A 25,934-nucleotide genomic window follows, 5' to 3' on the forward strand; every position below is an offset into this window, starting at 1 on the left:
GAGATATAACGAAGAATCCCGTGAACAAATTGATGAGATGGAAATGCAGAAAAAGAAAACTCACTAGCACCGTACATTGAAAATTTTGAATGTGACAATAAGATAATTTTCAACCATGCAATGAATATATATATATATATAGTCAAGTCTGATTGATGCTTCAAAGGATAAAACCAAGTATACCGACTAAAAGTATCAATGAAGATGGCACGATAAGTAAAAAACCAAAAGTGAAACAGGCATAGGACTCCATGTGTCACAGTCCACTTCAACCGCCTTTAATTTATTTGTAATTCCCCTAATGAAATAGCAGCCGTTCTTTTAATAAATAATGGCCATTTCTTAGAAAGTATTTTATACTCCACGTAATGCCATTGTATTTAAAATCATCCTCCAATTTTAATACCAGTGACTACTCAGGCATTTTATCAAGACAGAAAGACACAGATTGAATATTGCCATTATCACGTCCACCATAACAGGCACTGGAACTTTATTTTGAACCATTCTGTGAAAGCGAGCACCTCAATTTGAAGGGCTACAATATAGTGATAGTTTGTGTCATTTTTGGTGACACATCTACCATATAGGTGGCACTTATGTTCAGAAATCTGAGGTGTCCAGAAACTAGTCACCATCATTGATGGAGCTTGAAAATCTCCCTGACAATACCATCCAAGTATTTGATCCTGGTGGTTGAATTTCAACCACTAGCAATTTTATTTTAACTGTCCATTTGATATCCATGATTTGATGGTTAGGATCATTCCATCAGTGTGATTTTTGGGCATAGCTCCATCCACAATGTTTCCTCATTACCTGGATGGTCCAGTTTGAGTTACACCACTTGGAAATTGTTAGTGAACTTGCCCTTATGCAATGGTTGTTATGGATCACAAAAGAAAAGGAGGAAAAAACTACATTTATTATTAAGCTGTGTTAAACTGTCAGATTTTAAAGGTGCTTTAATCTAAGAACTCAAACATTTCATGAAGATTGAAAGCCACGTACCACTCGAAATTCAACCCCCATCAATCAGGCAGGGAGAGTTTTTGTTGAGATAACTTCAAATGACATTCCATTCTTTTGGAGCTTTTCCTGGAGATCGGTCGGACCAAAAACAATCCCTGGTGGGAAAACACCTCCTTTTGGTAAGTTATGGCGTTGGCCCAACAGAATTAGAGCACATTGAACTAGAATTATCGGAGTGGTTACATATCCAATTTCAGGCCCTGAGATTCTGGTGATTATTTCTCTATTGGGTTTTCCACTTCCCCTCGATGTGAGACTGCCATCACTGTAACCGTGTCCTACGAACCACATCTTGAAGGTAGCACTCCTCACCTCTTCTTCTGTTGGGCCTGTCTTTTGAAATCCCCCAAGGGTGAAAATTTCAGGGTATTTTAAGAGAAGTGACCTCCCAAATGCAGTTGTTCCAAGGAGACCAAGGGAAATTCCAATAACAATCCATCCCAAGATACCCAGCAAAGATTTGGAGCCGATCTTCACGCCAAAATGGGCTGGTTTCACTGTTGCCCAGAAATTCCTCCTCTTCTCGATGTGTTCGTCACTCTCATTAGAGCCAGGAAGGCCATGTGGGTTCTCAGTTAAAGATGCAAGCGTTCTTCGAACAACAGTGGCATCTGCAGAAGGTAGCTTCACTGCCCAAAGACCAATTGACTCCTGGTGTTCTATCATTGCTCCTTTGGAAGGAGGAGGGCCAGGAATCTGCAAACAAGTGGGATGTCTACTGATAGTTCATTGAGAAGATACTGCAAACAATGCTCTAAATATACAAGCAGATAATAAAATTGTAAGAAAACTAATAAATTTCTTCTTCCATGCATTAGCTTTACCGAATATCTGTAAAAACCAATAAATAACTTAAAAATATGGAAAGCACCAAGGGAAAAATCAACCATACTTGAAGTTTCAAATCAATACATCTCAATGACATTTGAGAGAGAGAGAGAGAATTGAGAATTGTATTTTTGGGTGGTCCTGCAGACTACCGTATCGGATATTTTTAGGTGGATCTGCGGACTACCGTATCAGATTATTTTATTAATATAAATAGAGAAAGGAGAGGGGAAAAGCCCTAATCCTGATTTTGTCTCTAATTGTGTTTGTTTACATGGTATCAAAGAAGGGAAGCCTAGCTCCAATCTCCACCTCTCTTGTCATTTTCCAGCATGTGCCGTTTTCCGGCAATTGCCTTCTTCTTTTTTCCCCTAGGCCTGTCGTATGCAGCACGCCTCCTCTTCCAATTAGGTTCAAAACCCCTCTTCCCCTCAGCCCTGAATCATCTTCACCGCAGCCACCACAACCCTGAATCATCCCCACCGCTACTCATCCCCACTGACACCCACTGCCCGAACCCATCCCCGCCGAAACCCACCTTCTAAACCCATCCTCGCTGACCCATCACCACCCAAAAACCTATCACCGCCTGAACCCATCTCATTGTTCTTCTTCTTCTTCTCCGCTTCCATTGCTGCTGCGCATAGAGCCGACAGAACCAGTCGGTGCTGCTGCAACGGATGCTACTGCTAGCCCACCACTGCCGACAGCGACCACCACCTTCTTCTTCCTCTTCCTCTGTCGCCTGCCGTCACAGATAGCGGCGATCATTGATTAGAGAGTGCATGGTTATCCAGGGTTCAATCCACAGTTCCATCCCTTTGTGCATCTTTTAGTTTCAAAATGTATATTAAAAAACAAGTCTCTCAGTACAGTCATGTGGAGGGCCATTGTGACGTATTGTACCACGCGACAAGGTTTCTCAAACCTTGAGACTTTACATGGGTTTGTTCTTTCAATTGTGCACTAAGATCATAGTATGGTCGGAGTGGTAATTTATGTTTGCTAGGGTGATTTACCAACCATGGCTAGCAATAACACTAATGCGAAACAGGATTTCAAGAGTAAGGTTTAAAAATGGTGATATGACACCCCATAACAGCGGGTTAGTGTTACCTGTTACCCTATCATAACAGCGGGTCCAGAACAACACCCCCCCCCCCCCCAAAAAAAAAAAAAGGTTCAAAAACTAGATTCAACTAGAAGGTTTGTCAGGTCAGTTCAAGTCAACTAAATAAACAAACAAATATTGAACGGTCTTGGTTAGCCAACTCAAGTTTTGTCAAGTCTCACTGAGCTGCGACCAATCTACTTTTTATCAAGTCATATTGAAATCTAATAGAGTTAACTTTTAAAAGAAAAAAAAAAAAAAGAAGTTAAATCTAATAGAGCCAGTCGAAAACTAGAAAAGGTCTTGCCCATAGGAAAATAAACTGTTTTCTTTTTTAAGCATTATAATCCATAGAGTAACACCATTGTATTTAGAAAATAGCTTGTGCAAATAAAAGCCATAACTTTTCTTTTTAAAAAATGGTTGTTATTTAACAACCTTTTTTTGCTGCGCAATACATCATTAATTGTCTGTCCATTCCCATCATAACGGTTGTTATCATTTAGTTGTTGTTGTTAACCTTGCTACTAACCTAACCCACATCTGACTACTCTCTGACGCAAACTAGACTAAAAGTACCCCAAGGATTCCTTATGCCTTAGTTCTGTGACTAGGGACAAGAGAGAGAATCTAGACTCATATGTCCCAAATTATAACTATTTTTGTGTCTTTCATCCTTCTTTATTTGTGCTTAGTCTTTTAATCTCCTTTTGCACCATAACATAGATTATCTACAGTACTTGAGAGAGTAACTTTCCTTTACCTTGGGAATTTAATGACAAATGAAAAGAGAGCATTACACAATAAACAGAGAACCTTGAGAACAAAAACAACAATTCAAAGAAAAAAGTAAATAGCATATATATTTTTTGGCACAACTAAAATAAACTATATCTTTTTCTTTTTTTTTGCAAATAATGTTACTTAGAAAAACAAAAAAGAAGACATAAAGGAGCAGAGATTGCCCAATACAAAGACAATATCATTTTTTTTAAATGAAAAGCAACAACATGATCATGAAACTCCTTCCACAGAAAAGATACCCACCATACACCCATCTTGAAAGAAATATGATATAATCTTTACATCCATGGCTCTAGATGGAAAATTTCTACTACAATGTTCCTTATTCACAAAGGACAAATTCATGCAGTTCCCCACCAAAACAAAAAATCGATTTCCAGAAATTGAAAAACCTCCATACATGATTTTTGCAATAGAAACAATAGATCAGCTAAGGGCCAAGATAAATCCAGTGTCGAAAACAATTGTAACGATCTGAACACTCGCAAAAGGGCAGTTCATTCAAAATTGAGCAGAAAATGAGCAATGGCGCACATTCAAGAAGGAAAACTTACAACAATCTATGGTCACAATTGTCCAATTGCTGCAAGTTTTGGACTATGGCCCATCCGTGGCCCAGCAGATCAATGGTCCCAATCACCATGTACAGTTGCTACATGCATGGTGGGTACAACATTACATGTGAAGTGAGCCTCATGATATTATTTCCCGTAAATTGAATAAAGAGAAATCAAAAGCAGTCTAATGTAGAAAAGAAAATTCAAACATAAAACTGTTATACTAGAGAACAAAATTCCACAAAATAATCAATTTCATCAACATCCACATGACTAAACATGGAAAAACAAATCATTTGTAATCTATTTTTCTTTGCAAAATTTTTTTCTCCCAATCACTAAAAAGCTCCAATGTGAACTTTCTTCTGCAAATAAACAACCCAATGACAGGAACAAAAATGACTAAATCAAGAAGTTCCATAATCCCATATGCATGTGTAGCCAGCCCATCAATATGCCGGCAGACATGCCATGGTCTCATCTGTTCAAAATGCGGTCATCACTCTGTAGATCCCTTGGACCGAAAAAATGGCCAGTTACAGGCCATACTGTACAAAACAAATGGACAGATAAAAAGAATATTGTTACAGCCGTCCAGTTGGTTAGCATACTGTGGCACAGCTGACGAGTGGAGTGGCCTCAGGGCCAAGGAATCTAGAATGGTATGACTCCCACCAGATAGCAGGCTTGGATCCCATGCACATGTACCATCTTAGCACGCCTGCCAGTGTGTAGATGGGTGGATTATACACAATGTGGATTTGAGAAACCCCACTAAATCAATGTGACGAAATAGCCATCAATATGAAGAAAACTAGAAATCAGGCCAAGCAAAAAAAAGGCAACAAAAAATAGAGTCCTAGAATAAGTAAACCACAAAAATCTGTCAAATTCATCGTCATCCATGTAAAACCCTCAAAAAAGAGAATCCAAATCAAGAACCCAATACAAACGGATCCTTACTCTTGCTCCGGTGGTAGACTCTCAGGAGTTTCAACACCTGGTTAAGGGTTCGAGTATCCATAGGTGGTGAAATCCCACTATGGCGTGAGTGTGTGGAGTGTGTGTGCATGTGTGAAAAAAAAAAAATTAATTTAAAAAAAAAAAAAAGGAACCCAATACAAACACTACATTTACACAAATCGCCAGATACATACATACATTAACAACAAGAAGCAAAATAGTATGACAAAATAAAAAGAAACTGTTATTACCCATTATCCATTTTGAACCGTTCCTAATTTTCTGTTTTCTAAAATTTGTGACGGTTCTAAATAGGGATTTTGGTGTAGTGATAGTGTACAATTTCAATTCCCGATATGGAAAATGCGCATCCATAAATCAATCAGGATGGATGCAAATAACAGCTCCAATATAAATGGAAACAAAATTAAGAAAAATATGCAAAGGGAGCGTTTGGCAGCACCATTTGGTGCAACCAAACGTACCCTAAAATAAAATCTACTCTTACCACAGGCCTAGCTCTTCTGGGTCTGGACTGCCTCAGCTCCTGCAGCTGCCCCGCATTTGCCACCCCAAGAACTGCCGACTCGAACGTCCCAAAGTTCCCAACAATCCTCCTCTCAGATTCCAAGCTCAAGTATGCCTCAACCCGATTTGGCGCTGTGGGCGGGGCCCACTGCCTCGAATTGAAGATGAACCCCATCTCGGCAGGGACGGAGTCGAATCCGCAAGCCGAGACAACCAAGGAACCAGCCTCAGTAGCCCTCCCATGGTAGATCGCCTCCATCTTCTCCATGAACTCAGGCTCGCCACAGACATCGAGGTAGTCGGTGCCTGCCTCGATGCAGGCGGATACGACGGGGTGGCCGTAGAGGCGGAAGGGGCCGACGCAATTGAGAAGGAGCTTGGTGCGGCGGCAGAGGGAGAGGAGGGAGGGAGGGTCGGAGACGTCCGCGTGGAGGATGGGGAGGGGAGGAGGGTGCGCAGGATAAGAGGCCCATTTGAGGGTTTGGGAGAGCTTGGAGGGATTGCGGCCAGCAAGAGCGAGGGATTTGAGGGGAGATGATGTTGTTGTGTTGTTGAGGAATTTCAGGGCTTCTCTGACTACGTATTTTCCTGTGAAGCCAGAGCCGCCCAGGATTACAACGTCAAAGGCTTTTTCTTCCGCTACTGGTATTTCCATCTTCTTGGGTGTCAATGGAAATGGGTTGGGATGAGAGGGAGGAGGAAGGCAAAGGAAGAGGAATAGGTTTTGGAGGATTTTTGTGCTTGAACCGTTGGGCGGCAAAAACGAGTGCGGATCATCTGTGTTGAAGGTGAGCGCGGCTTACGGGAACGAGCCATGTGGGTGAGACCCTGGCCATAGTGTCCACCTCGATGTACTCATTCTATATCCACGTCCATCTGCTTATTTTAAGGATGTTGGGCAGAAACGAAGGAAGCGGATTGCGCAGTGTGCCGTTGGTACCGTGTTGACCTCACCAAGTTTTTGTTATATCCGCACTGTCAATGCATTTGGATATTTTATTGTATGTCATGAGGCAAAAAATGAGACATATCCAATACTCAAGTAGACCACACCATAGAAAGCAGTAGGGACACTGATTTCCACCATTGAAACCTTCCTAGGGCCCACCATAAAGTTTATTTGTCATCCAACCTGTTCATAAGGTTACACAAACGTGGATGAATGGATAAAACAAATACAGGATTGATCCAAAACTTTTGTGGCCCTAAAAAACTTTCAATGTAAAACGTTCAATCCCCAATTCTTTCTACAGTGTGGTCTACCTGAGGTTAAGATCTGACTCTTTTTGGAGCCATGTCCTCAAATGATCTCGTAAAATGAACGGACAGTGTGGATATATTATATACATCATGTTAGGGTCCATATAATTTGTTGAAAATATTATTTTGGATACACCGAAAATATAAAATTTTAAAAAAAAAAAAAAAAAAAAAAAAATTCACAAATCAAATGTTTCACCCGGCTGAACTGGGGAAAATTCCGAAATTTTGAAAATTTTAAAATTTTTAATTTTTATTTTAAAAAAACCATTGATTTTCAACATAATTTAATAACCTCAACACACGAGGGAGGTCTTTCATGCAATCCGTTTCCAAAAATGAAGCAGATGCAAATATAAGTGGATTACAGTACACAAAACAGTGGTTATTAAATATTTACCATTAAAACCTTCCTAGCATCCCCGGATGTCCTGATAAGGTCACACATCCCGGATGCGAGGAACAAACAAATATCAACTGGTGCCAAAACTTTTGCACGCAGCGCTTGTTGAAGGCACAGGCAATTCACGTGGCATACGTGTTATTATTGGTCTGCGTCATAGACGATGACGTCAGCTGAAAGTTTGAAATTTTTAAAAAGAGAAATACATTTATGCATTTCCTCACTCTTAACACTTCTTCAAATGCTTCTCTTCAGATGACAGATGGTACAATGACTTTGTACATGCCACTCTTCAGATGCTGCTCTTCCACTTCAAGAACCCTCCTCCAGCTCCATGCCTATCTCTTAGTCACTGGTCGTTGCACTCATGATCCATTGGCTGCCACCAAACTCATAGAATCCTATGCTAAGATGGGCGCTGTCGATTCTTCTCGATCCGTCTTCGATACCTTCTCAACACCTGATCCCTTCATGTGGGCCATGATGATCAAAAGTTATGTTTGGAATCTCTTCTTCACAGAAGCCATTTCACTCTATCATGAAATGCTGTCTCACCAACTTCACCGCAGTAGCTTTATCTTCCCATCTCTTCTCAAGGCTGCTTCGGGTCTTCATGATATGGGTATCTGTGGGAAGAAACTGCATGGGAGGATCATTAAGAGCGGTTTCCAATCCGATGCTGTTGTCGAGGCAGCATTGCTTCATATGTATGGAGAGATGGGAAGCTTAGACCTTGCTCGCCAGGTGTTCGACTGCATGTCAGTGAGAGATGTCGTTTCATGGAGCTCGATGATTTCAACCTTTGTCCGGAATGGTCAAGCTTATGAAGGGCTGGAGTTATTCCGTGAAATGGTGAACTTGAGAAATGTCGAACCCGATTATGTGATGTTGTTGAGTGTAACCCAAGCTTGTGCTGATTTGGGATTTCTAAGACTAGCCGAATCGGTTCATGGGTATAGCGTGAGCAGGGATATTGAGATGGATGGGTCGCTGAAGAATTCACTTGTAGCTATTTATTGTAACTTTGGCAGATTGGATCGTGTGGAGAAGATTTTCCAGAAGGCATCTCAGATGAGTGTCATTTCATGGACTGCGATTATTTCGTGCTACAATCAGATGTCCCTCTTCCAAGAAGCATTAGGCATCTATCTTCAGATGCAGGAGTCTGGGGTGAAAGGGAATTCAATAACCATGGTAAGTGTTCTGCTGTCATGTGGTCAGTTGGGATGCCTAAGGGAGGGAAGGTCGGTGCACGGTTTCATGATACGAACAGGTATAGACCCCGATTTCAATCTCATGGGTGTGGCGCTAATAGACATGTATGCCTGTTGCAGGAAGCTTGGATATTGTGAAGGAGTGTTTGAGACCATAAAACAGAAAACTGTGGTCTCATGGAATTCCCTCATTACAGTCTATGCTCGGAATGGGTTGTCAGAGAAGGCTTTGGAACTCTTTGTTCAAATGCGGATTGAAGGATTGTTTCCTGACTCATTCACACTGGCGAGTTCACTCTCAGCCTGCAGACACCTTGGAATTTCCCAGCTAGGGTGTCAAATCCACGGTCATATTGCCAAAACAGGCTTTCAGCATAATGAATATGTTCAAAACTCTCTCATAGATATGTACTGCAAATGTGGGTTTGTGGATATAGCTTATGGGATCTTTGATAAGATGGAAGGAAAATGTGTGGTAACATGGAATTCGATGATGGGTGGGCTCGCTCAGAATGGAAATTCAGTGGAAGCAATTGTTCTCTTTGATCAAATGCACTCTAAAGGTCTCGAAATGGATACAGTGACCTTCGTCAGTGCAATTCAAGCATGTTCCCATTTGGGTTATTTAGAAAAGGGAAGATGGGTGCATCACAAGCTCATAACCTATGGTTTGGAGAAGGATACTTATGTTGATACAGCTCTCACTGACATGTACGCAAAGTGCGGAGATTTACAGATGGCTCGGATGGTCTTTGATAACATGACAAAAAGGAATGTGGTTTCATGGAGTGTCATGATCGCTGGCTATGGAATACATGGCTACGTCGATGTTGCCATTTCGCTTTTCTCTCAAATGATCGGTTGTGGGATAAGACCAAACAATGTAACTTTCATGAACATGTTATCTGCATGCAGTCATGTTGGGGCTGTGGAAGCAGGGCAGTTCTACTTTGATTCAATGGCGCAGGACTTTGGTATTGAGCCTGAGTTGGAGCATTGCGCCTGTATGGTCGACCTTTTAAGTCGTGCTGGTCATCTCGACAGTGCATACAGTTTCATTAAATCAATGCCTGTAACACCAAATGCTAGCATTTGGGGGGCATTTCTCGGTGGATGTCGTATTCATCGCAAGATGGATATGATTGATGACGTTGGAAGGAAGATTTTAGCTCTGGAACCAGGTAACTCTGGATATTACACACTGCTGTCAAACATCTATGCTGAAGGAGGGAGGTGGGATGCCTATGGAAATGTGAAGGTGAAAATGAAAGATATGGGTTTGAGAAAGGTACCTGGATACAGCACAATCGAAATGAAGAGAAGGATTTACAGGTTCTGCGTGGGAGATACTTCCCATCTGCAGACAAAGGAAATTTATAGTATTTTGGAAGATCTTGAAAGGTTGGCCCATGGACAAGGTTATATATCAGATAGAGGTTCTGTGCTGCTCAGTTCAGACCCTAAGAACTCTAAAGACGAAGGAATGAAGGAAAACAACGTTGGAAGTCACAGTGAGAGGCTAGCAATTGCATTTGGGATCATCAACACCAGTCCAGGGACAACACTACGCATCTCGAAGAACCTTCGTGTTTGTTGCGACTGCCATTCTTTCACAAAATTTGTGTCCAAGATCACAAACAGGGAAATTATCATGCGAGATTTGAATCGTTTCCATCATTTCAAGAATGGAATTTGCTCTTGTGGAGATTATTGGTGACAAATACACTGACAGATGATTTATAAAGATGAGTTGAGTTACATTCATCTCCCGATGTGCATATTCACAGGACATTGCATGCTGTTGTGTAGCCAAACAGGTGTTCAGCAGCAATACATGGTCTTGAACTTGCAGTTGGAGCTTGTGAGTAAGGCTAACGTTAACTGTGGAAACATGGTATCTGAGTGTGTAAATATACTTACTGTAGTAGCATTCCTAGAAACAGTGTCTTTGATCTTTAGTAAGTATCCTCCAAGGGCTTCTAGAGTCATCCCAGTTATATGAAGACTACGTTGTATTCATCAAGAAACATAACATTGGCTGTTCTTGAAACTGGATGGACCAGTGTAGTCACCTGTAGAACTAGACCTGTCGAGTATACCTGCACTGAAAATGTATAGAGGATAGCGAGAGTGTCCATTATGGTTGGAGAACCTATGATGCCTAAGTCAGGTAGGTAAACTAAAATATTTAAGCCAGACTCGAGCTAAGGTTTTTGTTACTTACCCCCTTTATTCGCAGTAGGAGTATTTAAAGGGTTTATAGAATTGTGTTGGGACTGCATATCTTTTAGAATTTCATGAGGATACACCGAGATCTTATCTTTGATATGGATCATCCTTTAAATTTATCGTCGAGCTCATCTCAGTCGTCATGATCTTTGGCTATGTCGGATCTGATCTCTTGATTTGAGGCGGGATATTCTCCGAGATCCTCGCTCCGCCCTGATGTCAGTCAACCTACTCAGCTTGGGGAATGGCTCTTTACACCTGAGCCCCTGTCTTTGGAGGAGCTCAGCTTGAGGTCGATCTCTCCATTGGGAGGATCACTAACAGCCCTGTCAATGTTGTCTTTGCGCCCCGACCTCCTCCTCTCGGCCATGACAACCTTGCATATTAAGGTGAGTCTTTGGTTGTGGTAGCGAGACCCAGACCTTCTCATTTTTCATGCATGTTTTCCTAACTTATCCTCTTTATTTTTACAGGGTGCACTCGAGGCCCTTGCTATTCACCAATTCTCACTCGATATGAAGGACCAAGTTGATAACACAAACAATAAGCTTGGAGTTGCTAGAGCCGAGCTGCAAGCTAAGGTTTCAAAGCTAGCGTCGGTCGCAGAGGCTTAGGTGGCACTTCGCACAGAGGCCGAAGTCCTTAAGGAGGCCTTGAGGGTATCCTTTTAGGATCGTGGGCCAGCACTTCTTGGTTGGCCGCTGAACAGTGTGAAAAAGTCAAACTATTAGCTAGAATCATTGAGTTGGGGGAACGGGCCAACGAGGCAGATGCCCGCCTAGCTGAGGTGGAAGTTTGAGATGAGGAGGCGGAGTCGCTCCAGAGAAGCCGAGGCCAGGACAACAGGGGTCAAAGTCGATATGCCCACGAGAGAAGTGAATGTTGTGGAGGCTTACAAGGCCTCCAAGGGGCATATGACAGAGTTGGAGGAAACGTTCAGCATCTTCCAAAATTGATGGGAGGAGGTTCAACGCCAAACCTTGAGCTCGACTTGGGTTATCTGGATGAAGATGCGGCCTCTGTAGCTAAGGTTACTACTGAAGTCCCCGAAGCTATTGCTCTTGAGGCCGAGGAGCCCTGCATACTTAGTCTTCCTTGACTTTTGTATTTTAATATTTCCCTTGTAGATAACAGCCTTGTAATATTTTCTCTGTTAATAATAAAGAATTTTTGCTCAAATCTTTCTTTTTTTTATCCCATGTTTGGGATATGTAGTGTATATCTTCATTTGTTGTGCTAGTCACTAGGGACAGTAGATCAATGGTTGAAAAAAAAAAAAAAACATCTTCCTTTCATTCATAAAGGGGGGTTACAAGTAGCAGGTACTTCAGGTGCATTGTCGTGCATTGTCGGCTTGATACACTAAGGTATCCCTGTAGAATTCCTCGGATCAACTCCTAATAATAATAGAGTTTTAGGTGCCAGCATGCATGAATGGGGCAAGGCTCATCCCAGCATGTCCTCCAACCAATATGTTCCTGGCCAGACTATACCGGTGACCCTGTAGGGCCCTTCCTAGCTCGATCTTAGGGCTCCTGGGGCTCCTTAGTACCCTGAAGGATCTCTCGGAGTACCAGATCTCCTACATTAAATCTTTGCACTTTAACCCTTGAGTTGTAATATCGAGCAACTCTCTACTGATAGGCGACGACTATTACTTGTGCTCTCTCCCTGAGTTCTTCAAGTAAGTTGAGATTCAACAGCATTTGCACATTGTTTTCCCCTGTATTGAATAGCTTGGTTCTCCCTGAAGGGATTCCAATTTCCTTGGGACTACTACCTTCACACTAAAGGCTAGAAAAAAGGGGGTTTCCTCGGTGGTTGAGCGAGCATTGATCTAATATGCGTACAAAACATGTGGCAATTCCTCCACCCAAGCTCCTTTGAACCTTTCGAGCTTGGTTTTGAGGTGACTTTTTATGATCTTATTAACTACCTCTACTTGGCCGTTGGCTTGGGGGTATCAATGTGAGGCAAAAGTGTTGCGAATACTTAGCTTTTCGCACAATCCTCAGAGCCTAGCATTGTCGAACTTCATACCATTATCGGTAACAATGATGTAGGGCATGTCTAACCTACAAACAATGTTTTTCTAGACAAAGTTGGTTGTTTTCTGTTCGGTGATCCAAGCTAAAGGCTCAGCTTCAACTTACTTGGTGAAGTAGTTGACTATGTAGATGGTGAACTTGGTATGTCCCTTACCCATTAGCAGGGGCCCAATGATGTCTAAAATTGTCGTATGACCGCTATTATTGAAGTATGGAAATATGTCCAACTATCCTAGAGGGGAGTGAATAGGACTTTTCAAAAATATTTACTTATTACAACATACAATCCCTTAAATTAATTTATCAATCAAGCTAAGTAAGGCAAAGTAACTCTAAGGCTTCCAAGCCAATAAAGGGTCCATTCACATAGGCTACATGTGATTTGTATGTAAAGCAATTAGCCTATAGAGATAGTGCAGGTGAGTGTGTGGGATGTGATTCCTATCAATGCTTAGACATTCATTTAATCATGCATCATATGATTAAGCATTCACCATACAAGCACAATTAAATAGATGCACAAATCGCAATCCCAAAGACAGTCATGTATGATGGTTTGGCTACGTGCGTACTCCACTCCTAGCTGACACACTCTACCCTAGAGTGTGCCGGATTTCACTATCAATGGTTTTAAATCAGGTTAACCATAAACTTTTACAACCTACCCAAGGTTAACTAAGGAGTCTATACAAGACAACCTTAGGAGCCTACACAAAGCAATGCCTACATAAGGCAAACATGCTATGCCTACACAAGGCAATAGGTCCTACACAAGGACACGACTAGGAGCCTACACAAGGCAATGGGTCCTACACAACGACATAACTAGGAACCTACACAAGGCATCAAGTCCTACACGAGGACACATAATTTATTCTCCCATCGGAGACCTACGAAAGGTCTCAACGAGTTTGTCAACTCAAACTTTGAATCCAAATCCTACACAAGAAAAGGGCTTCAAACTCAGCGGACTTTGTATACTTACAAATAAGTGAGTGAGCCCCGTTTTAGCACAATCTGAAGATGGTCTTCTTTGTTAGTGAGGAGCCTTAAGCTCCCGTCAACCGCAACCACTTGTAGATGTTTCAATCAACGATGCGAGGTTGTGAGGTTTAGGGTTTGGTTTGAACTTCTCTACTGAATGATATGAAATAAATACCTAGAGAAGATTCCCATGAGCCTTACATTCAATGATCCCAACACAATGATTTGATAATAAAGAGTGATGTTGGAAGATCAATGAATGCTAGAGTTCATGGTTCAATCCAAGCTATTGAATATATCACTGAATGCTGAGCAATGGATTGAATGATGAACTCCTATGGGAAAGAGAGTATGAGGATGAGGGTATTAACTATGGTATTTACTCTCTCAAAACTCTCTTCAATCTAAGCTCTAAAGTCCAAGAAGCAACACAAGCTGTATATAAAGACAAATCCCAACGGTAAAAAATGGGCAGAAATCTAACATTGTCAATGCCATCGAAGGGTCTTCAATTCCATCAAAATTTGAATTTCGATGTTATCAAACCTTCTCCGATTACATCGATCTCCTGCACGAAGATATTCAGTTGGGTGTAGGACAAATTCTGTCCGATCTCATCAAGCAACCTTCGATGTCATCGACGTGCACTTTGATGTCATCGAGGGATGTTTTGATGCCATCGAGATTCCTTTGAAAATACACTTTGGTTGGTGGATAGTTTTGTTCGCTTTTCGATACAATTGATCAGACATTCGATTACATCAAAATTTGAATTTCGATATTATCGAGCTGTCTTCGATGCAATCGAAAATATTAGATTTTTGTAGAAAGCTTGCGAGACAAACTGGTCCTTATATCGATGTAATTGAATGAGCTTCGATGCCATTGATAACTTACTCTTGATGCTATCGAAAGAGGTTCAATTACATCAAGGAATACTTGGAGTATTTTAAAAATGAAGGGAATAAGCCCAAGGTCGATTTAATCGAACTTCATTCGATGTAATCGACAATACCTAGCATATGTTTAGTTTGTTGCTGGACTATTTGGGCTTAGTTTTGATGCAATTGACCATGTTTGATGCCATCGAAATTGTCCTCGATTGCATATCGATGCAATCATCAAGACATTGATTTTACTTGTATAGTTCATATTTCCTTTAATATTCAAAGTGCAAAAACCAAGCTTACCAAAGGATATCCAAAAGCAATTGTGGGTAAGATTTTAGGTTTTTATATTGGGGACATATACCTGATTAGGGTTTGTTTGGGTAGATGAGGCTTAGTTTACCTTTTTAAGTACATTCGTCTTTCTTCATCTTGATAAGTCTTAAACTTGTGGTCTTCACTCTGGGGCTCACTTGACAGACAGACTTACCATTCACATACATTGACAAACAAGGGCACTTTCAATGTCAACCCTCCACTGTGCAAAAGGTCAAGGCCTACTCATCGGGGTTATTTGCTTGGGTGGTTGTCATGGTATTACTGCGAAGCACTAGTACTTATCGCATTTTCTTGTGAATTGCTTAATGCCTTCATACATTGTGGGCCAATAATATCCTTATTAGACTAGTTTATGGGCTAGGGCTCTTCCACCTGAGTGATTTCCACAATACCTTTGTGGATTTCCCTCAACACATATTTAGCTTCGTCCGGCCATAGACATCTTAGGTATGGCAGTGAGAATTCATTTTTTATACAGGACACCTCCTAGTATTGTGTACTAAGTAGATCGATACATAATCTTTTGAGCCTCCAATTTGTCCTCTAGTAACTCACCCTGTTGTAGGTAGCGCATGATTAGGTCCATCCAGCCCGACGAATGGTCAATCGAGAGAGCTTTTTTATCGAGTTGATGGAAACTTCGCTCAAACAGGAATTCGATCGAGACAGTCCTAGCGAGGTCGGCGTCAATGGCCAAGGCCAACTTAGCCAGAGAGTCGGCGTTAGAGCTCTCTTATCTAAGGACTTGTATGATTCCGTACTTGTCGAATCCCTTAAGCAATTCTCGGGCTCTAGTATGATAAGCATTCTTTTTCTCTCATCCGGTCTAATACTCTATGGTGACTTGGTTTACCACTAGTTGGTAATCGTTATAGATTTTTAATATTCTGGCTTTCATCACCTTGGCTAATCTCAAGCCCGCGAGGAATGCTTCATACAAAGTCTCATTGTTAGAGGCGCGGAAGCCAAATCACAAGGCATACTTGACCTTTACCTAGTCGGGTGAGGTCAGGATCAACCCTGCTCCACTCCCTTGAGAATTCGACAATTAGTTCACATGGAGGGTCCACGTCTGCGATACTACGTCTTGCTTTGTTTCTTCTATCTATTGCTGGGGTGCAGGGTGAGTGAATTCTGCAATAAAGTCAGGAATGACCTATTATTTTATCATCACTCTTGGTCGGTACACAATGTCGAATTTGCCAAGTTCAATTGCCCACTAGGTGAGTCGTCCCGACACCTCAGGCTTTTACAATATTTGATGGAGTGATTGATTGGTCGGGATCGCGATGGTATGAGCTTGGAAGTAAGGTCGGAGACGTCAGGATGATATGACCAATGCCAAAGCTAACTTTTCTATTTTTAGATAGCGCATTTCTACATCAACTATGGCTTTTCTCATGTAGTAGACAGGTTGTTGGACACGTTCTTCTCGGATGAAGGCCGAGCTAACTGTCATTAGCGATACAGCCAGAAACAGTAGCAGCTCTTCCCCGGGTTCCGACTTTGAGAGTAATGGGGGAGACCCCATTTAAGTCTTAAGCTATAGGAATGCATGTTCGCAGTCTTTCATCCTTTGGTGGACCATGAAACCTAGAAAATTTTCTGAGTTGACACCAAATGTGCATTTGTTCAGATTTAGTTTCATTCGATATTTCCTTAAAATCCCGAACATCTCCTTTAGGTCTGCTATGTGGTCTTCTGTCATGGAGCTCTTAACGGGCATATCATCCACATAAACTTCCAACGTGTTCCCAATATGTTTAGTGAATATTTTGATCACCAAGTGTTAATACGTCGCTCTAACATTTACCAACGCAAACGACATCAGTCAGTAACAATATTGTCATCTATCAGTGATGAAATCAGTTTTTCGCTTGTCATATTTATGCATGGAAATCTGGTTGTACCCTGAATATGCATCCATAAAGCTAAAGGGTGTATGCCCGACATTGCCATCTACTAGCTAGTCGATCCTTAGGAGGGGGAAGTTGTCTTTTGGGCAAGCTTTATTTACATAGTGTTGATGCAGAAATCTGGTTAGCCTCTTTTTGGACCTATTTATCTGCACAAGGAACGGACAAGGAAGGACCTGGCTAGAGCAAGGGACCCTCCGATGCCTAAGTCAAGAACATGATCTGGGTCTAGTCGAGTATTGAAGGTTTAGGGCTAAAGATAGTGCGTACCTTTCACTATTAGAGGTACCTTATTTATAGCTTTAAGAGAGACGATGGTGTAGACGGAATCTCCCTATTTAGTAGGTGCGTATTGAAGGTGGATTCAGATCCTAGATTAGTAGGAGAATCTTCCAAGATCCTTGGCGAAGATCTCGGGGGTTTGAGCTTGTTGTGGATATCCTTCAAGATCCTTGGAGAACACCTCAGACGGATCTCCCTTGAGTGAGATCTAATTATCTTAGACTAGTGGAGATATGCAATGGGAGGTCAAGGTGGACTTGGTCGACATGGCCTGGGAGTGGCATGCCGCTTTGAGCTATGCTGACCTAAACCACACCAACTTGGGTTGTGTTGACCTACGTCATACCGATCTGGGCTAAGCCGACCTTTCTCCTTAGTGGAGCAGCGGGATGGGATGTTACTGATGAACTCTGGGGATCTTAGAATCGACGAAGGTAGTGCTCCTTCATGTGTTTGGGCAGGTTGGTAGGTGTTCCGATTTGGTGACGAGATGCCAAGCTCGATCTTACTTCTACCTCGGGTTCTGAGCATGGGATCAAACCCGCTGTTGTGTCCGACCTGGGGAAGTTTGCAAGGTTCCAACCTGACCTTTCATCATTGGTCGGCATGTTTTCCCTATAATAGTAAGTCCCCCTACTTCCAAGTCTGCGAAAGAGGCTTGAGAAGTAAGTCAGACCCTGTCAGGTCGGATTGTTGTTAATGGAAGTGTTGAGTCATCCTGTTATTAATGTTGAGTAAGGCAGCAGGGATGAATATCGAGGCATATCCGTAATCATAGCATGACACCCTCGAGGTGGCGTGCGACCACTCGAGGTCACATGGGCTGTCTGGGTACCTTTTCGGTACTTGGTGATTGAGACAATGACGCGTGGCCTGTCCTCAATCGTGGGACTATGCGGTGAGTGGGAGCGCACCACGTGTCGAGACAAGAGAGCCGAGGAGCCGTTTCGGTTACGCATTGATTGCGAACAATAAATGCTTGTACAGGTGGCTCCTCTATAAAAGGGGGTGCCCTAATGTCGGGCGGGGTTATTTGCCCCTTTCTCTTCTCACATGCTTCTTCTTCCTTAGTGTCGGGTGATTTTTGGCAGGCAACCTTCAGGCATCCTCTCAGCCTCAGGCGAGCCGCTTCCTTTGGTGAGCCTCACTTCTACTTCCTTACTCCCCTCCCTTCTCTTTCTTTTTTCTTCTTTTAGTTTTTCGGTGCGATTTGGACCTACAGTTATGCCAAAAACTTCGAATATGAGGGAGGGGACCCTCAATTGTGATGGTGGGGCAGAAACCATTCGCCTTATGTTGAATCCACCATCGTCGTTGATGATGATGAGCGATGGGGACTTTCGCGCATCCCATGAGTTGCGAATGGCGGAGGGGTCCTCGGTTGAACAACCGAATGACGTGGAGGGGGCTGCTCCAATGGACAAAGAGGATAGCGAGTCCTCGTCAGAGGGAAAGGAGAAAGGGCTCGTAAGGTCTTTGATGATGGAGGCTGACCTGATGTGGCTCAGGTTGAGGTATCACGTTCTCGACTCCGTGATACTTCGAGCCCCCGCACCAAGCGAGCTTCTAATTATACCTTCGGAGGGCGAGGTGGCCATCTACCAGATTGCCCTTTAATGTGGGTTGAGGCTCCCTCTTCAAAGGATAGTGAGGCGAGTCCTCGTGTACTTGGGGTTAGCTCCTAGGCAGCTAATCCCCATCACGTGGAGAGCTTCGGTGGGGACATTCATTCTCTGGTCTGAGCTTGATCATCCTGAGTTGACAATGAATGAATTCCTTCATTTGTGCCAAGTGAAGTCGAACCATTTCCATGATGGATGGTATTACTTCGCTGCATAGAAGAAGACTGGCAAAGTTATAGTCACGGGCATCTCAAACTCGAGCAAGAACTGGAAGGATAAGTGGTTTTGGGCGTTGGGGGAATGGGAGACACTAGGGTTGTCTAGGCTGAGCTCTTGGGTTCCGACCTCCTTCACCACCCCAAGTCGGTATATCCGAACTACTGCTCCTTAGTTTGCTTTCTTCTATTTGTTTCTAATTGTCGTCATCTTTGGCAGTTCTACCGAAGTACCCTACTGGGGTGGGTGGAGAGGAGCGAGCTCAGATTGCTGGGGCGAGGTCGTTAGATGGCGAGTTGAGGAGTTGGAAGAATTTGATAACGCCTCAACTGTTGCTTAAATAAGGTCTTAACTCCTTAACAGGTACATTCTTCTAGGGATTCCGATTTATAAGTCTTCACTTTGCTTATATGCTTGCTAACCTTTGTTTTTTATCCTATAGAGATGCTTGAGCAGAGTCGGAACAAGCGAAAGGCTCCATCTGTGATCCAGCTAGCCTAGAAGAAGTCGAGGCATGCCTCGAAGAAGAAGACAGCTAATGAGCCTGTCTCCGCTACTGTTGTCACTCCTCAAGAGTAGGGCGAGGTCTGTGGAGGGGTAGAGGCTAGTGTGGGGGAAGCTTCCACAGCCGAGGTTCAGCCTCCTAAGGTGCAGGCGGCCTCCAGCTGCGAGGCTCCACCTCCGTCTCAATTGACTAGCTCGGCTGAGCTCCCAGGTGGTGGAGCTCAGCCCTCCTGGAAGTCGGTCGTCACTTCGACGGAGAGCCTCATGCCCTAGATCGTTCAGCATGTGCCCGACGTCGAGTTTGCCTAGGCGATGAAAATGTCTCTAAAGACCGCCAGGGGACATATGGTTGCACTCTTCTACAGGGTAAGTTGTCCTCTTTTTAGGGTGGTTGATTCCATTGTTTTAAGCAGTGCTTCTATTTTTTAATCGTGGGCTTATTTTCAATTTGCCCCTTCCCTCGTGAGTGCTCATCATGACATTCTTCACCTCAAGACAGAGTGTAGGGAGATGGAAGCAGCCCTCTTATAGAAGAGCATCGAGTTCGAGCAGCTTCGTTCTGAGAATGCTGCTTTGCTCGTTGGAGCTGAGGAGTCGAAAGTCGAGCTGGAGGGAGCGAAGGCACTTCTTCATGAAGCTTGGGAGAAGGCATCTCGGTGGAAATATGAGAACTTCAAACTGAAGTATGCCATTAAGGCGAAGGCGAAGGAAGTGGAGGCGGATCTCCTGAGGGCTAAGGAGGCAAGGGTGGAGGAGTTGAAGGCCTCGAAAGAGTGGGAGGAAGAGAGGGATGCTCTTTACATCGTTGGGTATGATAAGTGCCTGGAAGAGATCAAGGAGGCATATCCCGAGCTCGACTTGTCGTCTTTCAAGGTCGACCCTTTTGAAGATTCTGCTCCAGCTGGGAGCTGAAGATTCTTCCTTTCTCCCTTTTTGTAGTTTTCAATTTTTTGTAATGTACTCCACCAAGTTATTTTAATGAAAAGGCACTTTTTAGTTTATTGGGTTAGTCGTTTTGAGTAGATTAGTAGATCTTGGGCACGTTGGCATCTTGTGTCGAGGTTGAACCCTTAGTTGTTTTAACCTTAGAAATCTATGATTCTTGGTCGAGCCTTTCTGTAGTTCTGTTACTTTTGTATTTTCAGAGTATCGTTTTTACTGCAAGTTGTTTGGCTCAAGTAGCGATGATAGTTCATAGCCTGACCTCCTTAAAGGGTCGGCCCATTAGTGGGGATTGTTCTTCCCCTATATTGCGGGAAGCCCTTAGTAGATTTTTAGTAGATGGACCATTTGTGGACATGGAAGTAGAAAGCAAAACTCGTCCCGGCTTTGGGATTTTTATTGCAATACTTTCAACATTGTAGACTAAACATAACAAATAAGTAGATTTTGGGGGCTAGGGCCAGGTTGACCCTTATGCATAGTAGATCTTGAGATGCTCGGCATTCTATGGATGTGGTAAGAATTGTCCTTCCAAGTCTAAAATTCAATATGATCCTGATCGGCTTGTGCTCATTACTACGTAGGGTCCTTCTCAATTTGGTCCCAAGGTTCCTGAGCCAAGCTCCTTGGTATTATGGAAGGTTCCGCAGATGAGTAGGTCTCCAGCTCAGAACCTTCTTGTCTTTACCATGGAGTTGTAGAAACAGGTAACCTGCTGTTGCCGGATCGTGACCTTAATCCGAGCTTATTCCCTTCTTTCTTTGATGAGGTGGAGATCTAGTGTCATTTGTTCACTATTCTGTTATTCATCGTAGGAGCAGGTTTGAGTAGTCGGTAGCTCGATCTTGACTGGGATAATGGCTGTTGAGGGTCAAATATTGCATATCAGACCCAATTATTGCCTGGATTTACAAGCATGATACCGTTCAATGGCCCGATTTAATCGTGTTTGTGATGCAGAGTGTATTTACGAGCATGGACTGAAAAAGGGTGTTTAAACCATGGATTTAACGCTCTGATGACACTAAAGGCAAGGGACGGACTCCAGGGGACCAAGATCGTTGGAATTACACGCCAGAGATCCGAGAAAATCGGGAAACTGAAGCTCAAGTGGCCTGAAAATCATTCAGAATGCAAGATCACGGGGTTCCCACCATCCATTCGGCTCGAAACTTTATACATGGCCTGAGGACCATAAATTAACCGTACATGTAAAATTTCAATCGTTCGATCCTTGTGGAAGTCACCCAATGGATAGATCAGCCCACAAAACAGCGATTTGGGACCCACCTGCTGTCCGGATACGCTTCAACTTAGGTCCCCACGGTTAAAATGAGATGGGGAACAAGATGGATGGTGTGGATTTCTCATATACATCAAGGAGGGCCCCACTTTACATGATGCATGTGCATAGCACACATGCACTAGACGTGCACCGATCGGGCAGCCCGGTCAAAACCAGGCTGACCCGATCCGTCTCCTGCACTAAGACAGCGAACGAACGCTGTCCATCCGTTTTGTGTAGTGGGGCCCACCCAGCTCACATTTCATCAATCTTAACCGTTCATTCATCCTGGGAGGTACCTACGAAACTCTCCAAGGTGGAATTTTGGCCCCATGAAAGCGTTCGCACGTTCCCAGCCGTTAAACGCAGAATGAACGGCGGAGTAGAATATCTCGTGGGCTACACCGATTTTACTCCAAAAACACTCATTCCCGGATGGTTTTTCGTCCTGAAACCAATGGACGGAGTGGATTTTCCATTTGAATTCAATAAGTGGACCAACGCAAGTAACAGAGTCGACGTGTGTCGACTCTGTTTCGCAACAGAGCCTTGCGGTTGGGTTTTGTGGGCCACAACTGTGCATCAAGGGCTTGATCCAAACCATCCAATTGCTTTGTGGAGTGGCAAAGACTCTCTCCAAGCTCGTCTTTCAGCCCAATGCACGTGTAAAGATGTGGAATGTTGTAAAACACAGAATGGAGGGCAGAGCTTTATCAAAAGATAAATCAAATGGGCCACACCAAACCCAATCCAAAACCATCCATATCTGAATGGTTTTTCATGCCCATCCAATGAACGGACTGGATCTCACTGCTGATGCAGACCATGGGCCCACCGATCTTCACAGCGAAAGGACCATGCGCAGGTTCTGTGTCCGCAAAAATCGGCCGCAGTGGGCCACTGTGCGATCAAGGAGATGATCGGATCGATGATCCGATCCGACCAAAAGATGTAGAGGGGGGTCCTGATCCTGTTCATGAAGTCAAACCAGAAATCTAGAGCCGTCAGCCATCACATTTCCAAGCCGACGCCAGTCAGTTTCCAAAGATTCTGCGATCTGCGTTCTTAGCTGCGTAATTGGCTGCGTAAAAGCCACATATGAACATCACCAACTCTAGCCAGGCCTCTCCAACGCCCCCAACAAGTTATAAAAGGGAAGAAAAGATAGAGTTTAGGGGGATTCAATCTGGAGAGCTTGGGGACTGGACGTGGAGCATAGAGGAGAGAGAGACAGAGAGTAGAGTTGTTCTCTTTTATTTTTTTCTTCTTTTGTTTATTTTATTTTGTTTAAGAGATTAGCCTAATTATGTTTATAGGCTAAACCTCTTAGCTAGGGCTAAGAGGTGAAGCTTGTAGTGAGATGGGAGACTCTACTTTATGTCTTTAATTTAGTTTTAATTTACGAACTGAATTTGATAATGGTTTGATTATCGGGAATGTTTTTAGTTTTTAATGGTCTGTTATGACTGAAATTACAATGGGTCTGCGATAGCTTTGAGCATGTCCCTTTCCTTTTATGTTTATGATGTCAGGAAGCCTTGTTGTTCACCATCGTGTCCTGGGCATGGTAGGATGACAGTACCTTTCCTAACCTTCATAGCATGTTGATTGGTTGGTAATTTGTTTAATTCTGTTGTTTGCTTTGTCTCCTGGGCATGGTTTGGTGATGGAATCTGTTCTAATTCATATACCTTTCATCTCTTTAAAATTATATCAGAGGAAGTTCAGTTTAATTTCCATGATTCTTGAAGCGAGCATAGAATCTCCCTGATCTCTACAAGTGGATCCTCTGAATCCTTAGTTTCTTATCTCTGATTTCTCTTAAGTTTTACATAATTATTTCACAATTATTTCCTAAATTCCATTCGATTTAGATTTCATCTTAGGCTAGTTCTATTTCTACCTAGTTTCAGGTAACGTACAAGTATCAGTCTCTTGGGATTCGACCTCTGTCTCACCGAGTTTATTACTACATCACAACCCTGCACTTGGGGAGTGAACAAGTTTTTGGCGCCATTGTCGGGGACTGACGGTTGCGTTTTTCGAAATTAACTAGTTTTAGGATTAGTTTAAGATTAGGATTTCTCTAATTTTAGGTTAGATTATTTTCTGTTGATTTCTAAAAACTAACCTGTTTTCATATTTTGTAAGTTTCTGAGATAGTTTCTAAATTGGTAATTTCCTTCTTAAATTCTTCCTTTCTATTTCTAGATTAGGATTTGCTTCCCTTTTTAGCAAATTTCTAATTCTAATTCTTTTAGAATCCTAACCTTGTTTCCTATTTTATTTCTAGAATTTTCCTATTTATGGACTTTCTATTTTGAGACTAACCTTGCTGTTTTATAGGCTTTTAAGATAGAAACTTCTAATTTGGTAAGATCGTTCTAATTTCTACTTTCTATTTTTCATATCTCTTTTATTAACTTACTTTCTAGTTTGAGACTTTCTAAATTTGTTTTCTAGGAATTTCTTCTTTTTCTTTAGAAATTAGTTTACCTCTAATTAGGAATTTTATAATCTTAGACTTTCTATTTTTAGAAACTAATTTGTTTTGTTTGTTTTGCAGGTTTTTAACTTAGGGACCCAATTTGGTAACTTCTCTCAAACCCTCTCTTTCTTTTTAGATTCTTATTTCCTTTCTTTGGACTAGGTTTAAAATTCAAATCAAGGGTTGCGAATGTTTCATGCCCAAGTGGGCCCGTGATAACACTCGACGTCTCTTGACTGAAGGAGGATTAGTTGAGGGGCTGACTGTCCATCACAGGACTAAACACCGCTCGAATTCCTCTGAGTTAATTGAGGTTATGGCTATAAATCAACCTCACACACTACCCCAACCTAGGGTTGAGGAAGTACATGATGAGAATGAGGTGTATCAAGCACCCCCACCTCGTACTTTACGAGATTATTTACGACCGGCGGGGGTGAGTACGCCCTCATGCATGATTTTTCCTGAGAATACAGGATATATGGATATCAAGCCAGGGGTTATCCAACTCCTTCTTAAGTTCCATGGGCTTGAATCTGAAGAACTGTATCTACATCTGAAAGATTTCAATGAGATTATAGCCACCTTATACTTTCCTAATGTATCTGAGGATACAATTAGGCTGAAACTCTTCCCATTCTCCTTGAAAGAGAAGGCTAAGACGTGGTTACATTCATTGCGTCCTAGATCCATTGGCACATGGAATGACATGCAGAGAGAATCCATAAAGAAAAATTTCCCACATCATAAAACGATTACCCTCAGAAAAGCAATCATGAACTTTGCCCAAAAGGAAGATGAAACATTCTTCCAATGTTGGGAAAGGTTCAAGGATTTGGTCAGTTCGTGCCCACAACACGGCTTTGAAATGTGGCGCATTACAAATTTTTTCTACGATGGACTGACTTCTTCCATGTGCCAAATGGTCGAGACAATGTGTAATGGAGAATTCATTAATAAAAATGTTGATGAGGTATGGGATTACCTCGATAGTCTTGCTGAAAAAACACAATCATGGGACTATTACCCAAAGTCAAACACCGCGTCTAAGCCGATTCAATCTAAGGAGAAAGGTGGATTGTATCTTTTGAAAGAAGAGGATGATCTCAAGTATAAAGTGACTACGCTCATAAGAAAATTTGAGGCCATGAAAGAAAAGTAGGATAAGGTTAATGAAAGTGTTTGTGACATCTGTGATTGCAACATTCATACAACTGAAAATTGTCCTACAATACCTGCTTTTCGAGAGGTGGTGAATGAACAATCCAATGCCGTAAATAACTATCAAAGACCTTTCAATGGACCGACCTCTAATACGTATAATCCTGGTTGGAGAAATCATCTAAATTTTAGTTAGAGGAATGGACAAACTGCTACCCCTCAAGGTTTGTTTAATCAAACTTCACAACAACAACAAGAGAGACCTAAAGAGGATTCGGTTCAAAAACATATTCGAGAACAAGAGCTACTTAATCAGAATTCGGCATAAGTG

The 25,934-nt window shown here is 42.5% G+C and overlaps 2 protein-coding genes and 1 non-coding gene across 3 annotated transcripts; 1 reads left to right on the forward strand and 2 right to left on the reverse strand.

Annotated features, from left to right (window-relative positions):
- Positions 1–906: 906 nt before the first annotated feature.
- On the reverse strand, positions 907–6,628 carry LOC131228977 (probable mitochondrial saccharopine dehydrogenase-like oxidoreductase At5g39410). Its single transcript, XM_058224825.1, has 2 exons — positions 5,804–6,628; positions 907–1,728 (listed from the first exon to the last, which is right to left on the reverse strand). Exons 1-2 carry the CDS (start codon positions 6,476–6,478, stop codon positions 1,036–1,038), a joined length of 1,368 nt encoding a protein of 455 aa, XP_058080808.1. The 5' UTR covers positions 6,479–6,628; the 3' UTR covers positions 907–1,035.
- A 1,067-nt stretch (positions 6,629–7,695) lies between these two features.
- LOC131229581 (putative pentatricopeptide repeat-containing protein At1g69350, mitochondrial) lies at positions 7,696–10,896 on the forward strand. Its single transcript, XM_058225582.1, has one exon. The coding sequence runs from the start codon at positions 7,697–7,699 to the stop codon at positions 10,415–10,417; it is 2,721 nt and encodes a 906-aa protein (XP_058081565.1). The 5' UTR covers position 7,696; the 3' UTR covers positions 10,418–10,896.
- Positions 10,897–25,199: 14,303 nt separating this feature from the next.
- LOC131229958 (small nucleolar RNA R71) lies at positions 25,200–25,306 on the reverse strand. Its single transcript, XR_009163692.1, has one exon. It is a non-coding gene; the product is annotated as a small nucleolar RNA R71 (small nucleolar RNA).
- Positions 25,307–25,934: the final 628 nt, after the last annotated feature.

Source organism: Magnolia sinica, chromosome 16 (assembly GCF_029962835.1).
Source record: "Magnolia sinica isolate HGM2019 chromosome 16, MsV1, whole genome shotgun sequence".
NCBI classification, from domain to species: Eukaryota; Viridiplantae; Streptophyta; class Magnoliopsida; order Magnoliales; family Magnoliaceae; genus Magnolia; species Magnolia sinica.

Coding starts and splice junctions, on each gene's coding strand:
- LOC131228977 (XM_058224825.1), bottom strand. CDS start 6,478: ATGGAAATACCAGTAGCGGAAGAAAAAGCCTTTGACGTTGTAATCCTG. Junction 1,729..5,803: donor CCAGAAGAGCTAGGCCTGTG/GTAAGAGTAGAT, acceptor ACTTGTTTGCAG/ATTCCTGGCCCTCCTCCTTC.
- LOC131229581 (XM_058225582.1), top strand. CDS start 7,697: ATGCATTTCCTCACTCTTAACACTTCTTCAAATGCTTCTCTTCAGATG.